The 9,195-nt window shown below is 34.9% G+C and overlaps 1 protein-coding gene across 1 annotated transcript; it reads left to right on the forward strand.

Annotated features, from left to right (window-relative positions):
* Positions 1-869: 869 nt before the first annotated feature.
* On the forward strand, positions 870-8,515 carry LOC112508761 (4-hydroxy-3-methylbut-2-en-1-yl diphosphate synthase (ferredoxin), chloroplastic). The gene is made up of 20 exons (XM_025113506.1): positions 870-924; positions 1,975-2,211; positions 2,630-2,787; positions 3,559-3,665; positions 3,735-3,835; positions 3,912-3,988; positions 4,931-5,050; positions 5,135-5,365; positions 5,556-5,672; positions 5,782-5,856; positions 5,949-6,026; positions 6,161-6,220; positions 6,315-6,377; positions 6,496-6,640; positions 6,737-6,875; positions 7,320-7,397; positions 7,533-7,692; positions 7,779-7,877; positions 7,983-8,087; positions 8,202-8,515. The coding sequence occupies exons 2-20, from the start codon at positions 2,007-2,009 to the stop codon at positions 8,301-8,303; spliced, it is 2,220 nt and encodes a 739-aa protein (XP_024969274.1). The 5' UTR covers positions 870-924; positions 1,975-2,006; the 3' UTR covers positions 8,304-8,515.
* Positions 8,516-9,195: the final 680 nt, after the last annotated feature.

A 9,195-nucleotide genomic window follows, 5' to 3' on the forward strand; every position in this document is an offset into this window, starting at 1 on the left:
GATTATCCTAATTATATTTTAGATTTTTTATATTTAAAATAAGATGTTTATCCTGTATTTGATTGTGTTTATATGCAGTTAGTTACACGGATTCAGTTATGGGATGAAATCGGATAGAGATGAACGAGTTTAAGAGTTTTAAGAGTTTAAGAGTTTTTAAGAGTTTTAGCCAAATGCATTATAATATAGTATAGATATAATATATAATATTATATACTATATATGCAATAATACATATATACATAATCCTTTTATTTTATATATGTATTTTTTATTTAAAATGGAAAAAAAATGATAAAGAATATAAAAATTCCATCTACGGAATCTCTAAAATAATTACTCTCTTTTTACCTTCTATAAAATATATATATATTTATTTCATTTGGTGGGAGAGAATGTGCGTTTGTACAAAATTTATGTTGAAAATTACAATTTTCATAAAAGGAAATTGTTAAGATATTAATTGCATTATATATGTCGATAATATAATTAATTTTAAAATATTAAAATAAAATTATAGTTAAATATATATATATATATATATATATATTTAGAGATTTTTAGTTTTACTACCCCTATTTTACCAAAACAAAAAAGATTATAAAAGAAGATGCTGGTCAGAGATGGAATTTGTGTAAAAAGAAACCAATCGCAGGGACTGAAATGCAATTGAGATGAAGTGAAGGGGCATTCTAAACACAATAGGAAATTTTCATAATTGACCCTCGAATTTTGTATGGCATTGGATCGATGAAAACGTTTGATGCCAAATTGTCGTGTAGTGGAATGGATTTTATTTAATCCAATCCTACCTATTTTTTCTGAAAGCCATTGCTTCTCTTATATATGAACACACACCCCCTCCATTGTCTTCTTCGACTCCAAATATCCACTGTCTCGCCTTACATTTTACTCGACCACAAGGTGCATATCGCTCATTCTCGCTTACTCTTCTTCAATCCGGTTCTTTAAGTTGTTCGTTTGATGAACAAGTTTATTGATTTCTGTTGTAATGGTCTAAAATTGACGATTAAGTGTGTCTCTCTCAAAGGATCAAAAGAAGTTTGTGATTGTGAGGTTTTATTGATTCTTTTGTAGAATTTAATCAAGCAATTATCTGGAGATTGATTATTTTTTGTGGAAGTTACTCTGTTAGGCGAGTTGTAAGAAGTTGATTATGAATTATTGTGTTATCGACTTGCTTTTCTTGTGTATATATTGATTAAAATATCAAGGAAATCTTGAAATTAGGTTTCGATTTTCAAATATGTGAAGAATTTTTTCCAAATAAGCTAGTTACTTCCTCTGTTCACTGTATCATAGATAGGATATGCCTTCTGATGTCGTATTTGTAGTTTTACAAATTAAAGTTAGTATGGATTTTGCTACGCTTATAGGCCCTTCAACTTGTAGGATCTGTCACAATTGCTTGTGTGGTTGTCAAATATTTCTCCAAAAATTAAGAAACCAGTCGGTTCCAAAGTTGAAATTTGTCTGTTTGATCCCGGAAGTCAGAGTATCTCCAATGGATTCTTCAAACGGAGAAAATGGAGTTTTTGGAGTTTTTATCTTAGATCTCTGCTCCAATAGACCCCCAAAAGTTTCTTGGAGAAAGTAGGAAAGAGGGGTAAAAATCTCCAAAATGGAGAGAGATTTTCTATTGTTTCTACCAATTAAATACTAGAAGTTTGTTGGGATAATAAAGTGTATTTAATATTTTAATATAAATGATGATGTAATCTCCTACGTGGAGAAACTTTTGGAGCTGAATGTTACTTTTTTGGAGATTTTGGTTCTCCATTTTAGTCAAATTTGAAGAATTTGTTGAGATGCTCTTGGGTGTCCTTTTTGGTGTGGAAAGGTGGGAGCGCTTAAGAATTATCAATTTCTTTGACTTGATCCATCTAATGGAGGTTGTAGTTAGTATCAGCTTAGTATGAAAGGCTTATTAATTCCAATTTCTTATGTTTCAGGATTGTTAAGGTTGTGAAATTTTGTCTGTGATAATGGCAACTGGAGCTGCTGCAGCTGCCCTTTCGAGTTTAGGCAGGGACAATGGCTTGGGGTTTGCAAAAACTTCAGATTTTATCAAAGTTTCAGACTTGAAGAGGGTTAAATTTCATAGAACCAAGATATGTGTGATAAAAAATTCAAACCCTGGTTCAGATATTGCAGAACTTCGGCCTGCTTCTGAAGGGAGTCCTCTATTAGGTACATGCTTTACTGTTTGTTCACTCTTATGCTTGCAGTTATCAACCTGTCTATTGCATACATTTAAAGCTGCAATATCCTAGTAATCTAAAGGCAATATTATGATTTATGCCCTTCCGATTGATGCAAGCTAAGCAAGTGATGGGGTATTGTATTTTGTATCTCATTTGGTTCCTGGGAATGAGGAGGCGTAGACAACTTTCCACTAGGCTCATAAGCTACTTGCTAGCTTGTTGATCATGTGAATGCAGTTACTAAGAATGTGTACCCGATTCTAGCTTGCATCACAACAAGCATTAAAATTTATGAGTGTTTATTTCTTTAAAGTTTCATTGGTTGAGTACAATTCATCTTCATGATATGTAAGCACTGATATGCGGGGGTCAAGTTCCTGACAGAGTTTATTTGTTTCTGGTAGTTCCTGTACAGAAGTATTGTGAATCCACACATAAAACCATCAGGAGGAAAACCTGCACAGTAATGGTTGGAGATGTAGCTCTTGGTAGCGAACACCCCATAAGAATTCAAACAATGACCACAACTGATACTAAGGACGTGGCCGCAACTGTGGAACAGGTGCTTGCATTTCCTTGTTTTTCAACTCTCCTGGATTGCCTTTGGTAATCTCCTTTCTAACATATTGGAACCTGGCCAATTGACAGTAAAATCTGCTAATTCTACCATGATCAACATTTTAAGTGGTATATCTTGATATGTTGCTGCCAATCTCAGTTTAGTTGTTGTCTTTCATAATCTTCTGTTACTATGATCTAACAACCACCTTACGTGGAAAAGTAGATTTGTGCTTCACATGGACCTGCAAGTTCTAATGTCATGTCAATTGTTTTAACTTTGGGTCATTTAAAACAAAATTTTGTATCTCACCAAAGGGTCATTGGCCCGGCCCTACCTGGTAACTCAACCTTCCCAAAGGTCAAGGGTTCCAACCTCACCAAAGGTGAGAACAGTGTGTATGTTTCATTTCCCGTATATAAATATTATTTACTTTAAAAAATTATACGTCTTGGAAGTTTCAAATCCACGTGTTGCAATCACTGTGAAAATTGGGCACTGGTCCTGCAGATGTATTGCAACCTTAAGCGACTGACTACCTCACTTTGTTATTACATCTGTTTCTTATATTTTCCCCATCTGACTAATGCAACATATCAGTGCTGTGAAAGTATATCCATGTTCTATTAGAATGTAATGTTGATGGGCCACACCACTTGCTTTCAGCAAACTCAAAGAAATTGAAAAGATATAAAATCTTATATCCTTGCATCACCTGCATCATGCTATATTTTGCCAACTTGATGCCAAGTGGTTTAATCGTTTGTATAACAGGTCATGCAAATAGCTGATAGAGGAGCTGATATTGTTCGAATAACTGTTCAAGGGAAAAAAGAGGCAGATGCATGTTTTGACATTAAAAACACCCTTGTTCAAAAGAAGTAGGTCTACTTCTCTACTTTTTGGAATCAGTATGTTTCTGTTATCTCATGCATCCTGGGTGTTTGCAGTTATAACATACCTCTGGTGGCAGACATTCATTTTGCTCCTTCAGTTGCTCTGCGGGTTGCTGAATGCTTTGATAAAATTCGTGTCAATCCTGGAAATTTTGGTACATACTTAACATCTTGTCGTTTTTGTCATACTTCCTTTCAAATGGTTCAATCTTGTGATGCTCTTTCTTGCAGCTGATCGACGGGCTCAGTTTGAGCAATTGGAGTATACAGACGATGATTATCAAAAAGAACTTGAGCACATTGAGCAGGTGAAACTGTTGATCAACCTTCAATCATTTCACTCTTGCAATCTTTGCTCTACTGTTAGTTTAAAAATAAATAGTTTCATTACGAAGTAGTAGCCTTTAGAAAGAAGAGATTGAGGAAAAGGGTGAAAAGGAATTCTTGGATAGAGATGGAACACCTGAATTATATCTTCTGTTTGTTCCAGTATAACAACCTCTCTCTGACAGTATAAAAACACAAGCTCTTTCTTTCTTCTCTATTACTTTCTTAAAAGTTCTCTATTTCTATAGAAGCCAAAAAGATCATGGTGTGAAGGAAACCATGCACAATTACTCAACTCCGTATATAACTATTTGTTGAAATCACTGTCCTATCTTGTTTCTTCTTCCAATCATGAAAGTTCGTTCCATTCTGTTAGCAAGTGGGAATAGGTGCCAGCTGTCTGTGCATTATTGTTTGCTCTCTGCCATATAAAACTATTTCTGAACAATGCATCAACTTTGCTCATCGACATTTCTTATCAATCGAACGTGGTTTTAGTACCAAAAGGAGATCAGCAACCACCGACCTGGCAACCAATTCCTGGCAAGTTGAAGGCAACTAGCCTCAGTTGATGGGAAACTGGAAGAGTAATAAATTTGGGTTCAGGAGCAAGCACATGGTTTCTTATTGTTTCTATACCATGTTAATGTTCTGTGACTAGGATAAGTCTGTCTTCTTCAACCAATTTGTTATCACATATAGTATTTTGACCGACTTCTGTAGGAGTAGAGAACCCTAATCTTACATGTTTTATGGCACGTTTTATTTATTTTTCATTGTCAGGGTTCATTGAGTTTTTGCACGGTTGAATAAAGAAAATAATATTCTTACTACACAATGATCACACATTATTTTATGTAATATAAAATTCATGAGATAGAATGGATACATAGGTCTCATAAAGGTATTATCTGTTACACCAGGTTTTTGTTCCGCTGGTTGAGAAATGCAAGAAATATGGAAGGGCAATGCGCATAGGAACAAACCATGGGAGTCTTTCAGATCGTATCATGAGCTACTATGGTGATTCTCCTAGGGGGATGGTAAGCAGCTCCTCTAGCATACTTTTAGATTCGATTGATTTCCCTTCAAACTTCACTTATGCCATGCAAATTTTGATTTCACAGGTTGAATCTGCATTTGAGTTTGCTAGAATCTGTAGGAAGTTAGACTACCATAATTTTGTATTTTCAATGAAAGCAAGCAACCCAGTGATCATGGTTCAAGCATATCGCCTTCTTGTAGCTGAAATGTATGTTCAGGGGTGGGATTATCCATTGCACTTGGGAGTCACTGAAGCTGGTGAGGGTGAGGATGGACGTATGAAATCTGCAATTGGCATTGGGACACTTCTTCAGGTCATCTTTTTCATGCTCATTAATTTTTACCAATATGAATGAGCTTTTAGATATCACATTAACAGTTCAAAAGCCATTTATGTTGTTTATGTAATCTTTTATCTCCTCCATTTGTGCTCATCTCCTCCATTTCTATGCCATGCCTATGCATTTTTTGGCTAATGCTTGCTTAAAGTTGTCTTGTATACAGGATGGTCTTGGTGATACTATCAGGGTTTCCCTTACAGAACCTCCAGAGGAAGAAATTGACCCCTGTAGAAAATTGGCCAACTTTGGTATGAAAGCATCCAAAATTCAACAAGGGGTGGTAGGTTTTTGCACTGTCCTTTACTGATTAAAAACACTTACGTATTCTGAGTCTTATAGTTCTCTGAGAACCATACTTACTCTAATCATTATTGCACTTACCTTCCTAGGCACCATTTGAAGAGAAGCATAGACGATATTTTGATTTTCAACGGAGAACTGGTGATTTGCCTGTGCAAAAGGAGGTTGGCTTCTAACTCAAAATCTTAATATGTCGATTTAATTGTTGCTTGTTTTTCTTCTTAAAATAGCAACTTCTACTTTAAATGAGTGGCAGGGTGAAGAGGTGGATTTTAGAGGTGTGCTCCACCGTGATGGCTCTGTTCTCATGTCTGTTTCCCTGGATCAATTGAAGGTCATACTCTGTTCTGTAGCTTCTTTCATTCCATTTCTGTATCCATTATGAACTTCCCTGATACACTCCACTGTTCAGTGAGCGCAGCTTTCACATTTCTATCATTAACTTTTCGCAATTTTCATTTCTGTCAGACACCTGAACTCTTCTATAGATCATTAGCAGCAAAACTTGTTCTTGGTATGCCATTTAAGGTTAGTTCATTCTTTGTTACAATGTTTTATAAGGACCCATTTATGTTTCATAATATATATGTTTGTTAACTCATAATATATGGTGTTGATTCAGGATCTTGCAACCGTAGATTCTATCTTATTGAGAGAGCTCCCACCGGCCGATGATCAAGATGCTGTAAGGAACCTTTTCTTCAATTTTCTCTTGACGTATATATAATATCCTTTGGGTGGCTTGGTGTGTAATTCTATTTGAGACTTGAAATGACATTATAAATTTTTGTATCAATGGGCAGCGGCTAGCTCTTAAAAGGTTGATTGATGTCAGTATGGGAATTATAACTCCTTTATCAGAACAGCTGACAAAGCCTTTGCCAAACGCCTTGGTCTTGGTAAATTTAAAGGAATTATCAACCGGAGCTAATAAGCTTTTACAAGAAGGTATTTTTCACTTTTCAAGGCGCCATTTATTAGTAGCACTCGATTACCACATGCCAGTTTTGGTTCTCATACCCCATAAATTATCTTTACGTCCAGGCACACGTTTGGTCGTGTCAGTACGTGGTGACGAGCCCTATGAGGAGCTAGAAATTCTAAAGAGCGTTGATGCTACAATGATTCTTCATGATCTGCCATATACAGAGGAAAAAACTGGCAGAGTACATGCTGCTAGGAGGTATACTTATCACTAATCAATAAGCACATGCATTAGTTCAGTTGCATTTGGTAGGTGGGACAGGACGTGATAAGACGAAACAATAAATACAAAAATTTATTGTCTGACGTTTGGTGCAACATTAGGACTAGGACCAGACAGTACCGAGTGGGGTAAAAATATCAAAATTATACATGATGTTTGGGAGATGGGACAAGATTGGTAAATTACTAAACTACCCATGTCAAATTAAAACCATAAAATGTTGCACAATTCTTTCACCCATGTGCCTCACTCTTGGCCGTCCAGTTCGTCCTGTCCAGCCTGTCTGCATACCAAATGCACTCATACTGGAGGAGGAAGATTCCATCCAAAAAGAATGGCAACCATGATGATAAAAATATAGTTAGATTTAGGCCATCTTGTTGTGACAGTGTGGATAATTACATGTCTTCATGCTAACAGGTTATTTGAGTATCTTTCAGAAAATTCACTGAACTTTCCTGTTCTTCACCACATACAGTTCCCGAAGGGAATTCCGAGGTAACTCACTGAGCCATGTCAATATAAGAAAGAACGAGATTGATGACGATTTAGAACGTTTTAGTTATGTTTTTTTCCCTTTCCTTGTTTTAGAATTATTTACAAGTAATTTAAAACTGTTGCACATAATGGCAGGGATGATTTGGTTATTAGTGCGGGTGCCAACGCAGGTGCTCTTTTAGTTGATGGACTTGGAGATGGTATCTTATTAGAAGCTCCAGATCAAGATTTTGAATTTCTGAGGAATACATCTTTCAATCTGCTTCAAGGATGCAGGATGAGGAACACTAAAACGGTAGGGAATGAATGAATCATTTATTTAATTTGCTATATGTATATATATATTTGTTGTTGGTAATAATGGTAAAGAGATGCATGCAGGAATATGTGTCATGCCCGTCTTGTGGTAGAACTCTATTTGATCTTCAAGTGATAAGTGCAGAAATTAGAGAAAAAACATCACATTTGCCTGGTGTTTCGGTAATCCCTGCTGCTGACTGATTGAATGACATTTAAAGTTGTTGTGTTTATCAAATAGATTATGTGAGTTTATTTTGTTGTTGTTGTTGTTGTTATGGGTGGCAGATTGCGATTATGGGTTGCATAGTTAACGGACCAGGAGAGATGGCTGATGCAGACTTTGGATATGTTGGCGGTGCTCCTGGAAAGATCGATCTTTATGTTGGAAAGGTATGAAACAAAGTCTTGTTTGTTTTCCAATTATGTATTTATACATACATACATATACATATATATATATATATATATATATGTATGTATTAATGTGGTGATTGAATGGTGCAGACTGTTGTAAAACGAGGCATTGCAATGGAGAATGCAACAGATGCATTGATTCAACTAATTAAAGAGCATGGGCGGTGGGTGGATCCTCCTGTGGAAGAGTAAGACAAGGCGAATACGATGAGTGCATTCACAATATAAAAACATTGGTTGTTGGAAACATCAATTAAAGTAAAATTATGTTGTGTTGGTATCATTGGAAATGTACAAGGAAAATGTCGTTACATGTTATTAGATATAGACTGTTATAATCGTATTATAAAATTATAATATTGTTGTTGTTGAGTGAGTTTACGTGCATCGACTAATCCTTGGGAGATGAATCTTTGTTTGTGTTGTATAATGAGGGGAATATGGTCCCTTTTTTTCACCGCAAAATAATCAATATTCATATCAGATGTGTAAAAGCCTCAACATTGAATGTTTTCGGCTCCTTTGATCTTCAATTTAGGCTACTCTATTTTTCATAGCAAGTATGAAACTAATCGATAAAAAGTTAAAAATACAAAATTGGAAAACTCAGGTTTGACAAAACAAAAGTCATTTCAGTCATTGTTATTACATGGTTTTGATTATATATAGAGGATGCTTACTTTGTAAATTACGTTATTTGTACAAACTGTATAAATCTCATTCAACTGACCATATTTTTTCATTTTGTTCATTTTTTTGTAATTATGAGAGGTTGATAATCATTTTTATTGTGGAAGGTATTAATCATGGATATTAACCTCTTTATTATTTTAATTTTAAAAAATTACATGAAACAATTTCATTAAAATTTCATCAAGTATTATATGAAACAATTTTATTACCATATATGAAATAATTTCATAAGATTAAACAATTTTATGAAATTTTTTCATAAGATTAAATAATGAAATCGACGGATGAGAGTGATTTGTACGATTTGTACAAATTGGGTGGTTTGCATTTGATCGCTCATCTCTCTCTCTCTCTCTCTATATATATATATATATATATATATATATATATA

Source organism: Cynara cardunculus (assembly GCF_001531365.2).
Source record: "Cynara cardunculus var. scolymus isolate 2C chromosome LG 1, CcrdV1, whole genome shotgun sequence".
Taxonomy (NCBI): Eukaryota; Viridiplantae; Streptophyta; class Magnoliopsida; order Asterales; family Asteraceae; genus Cynara; species Cynara cardunculus.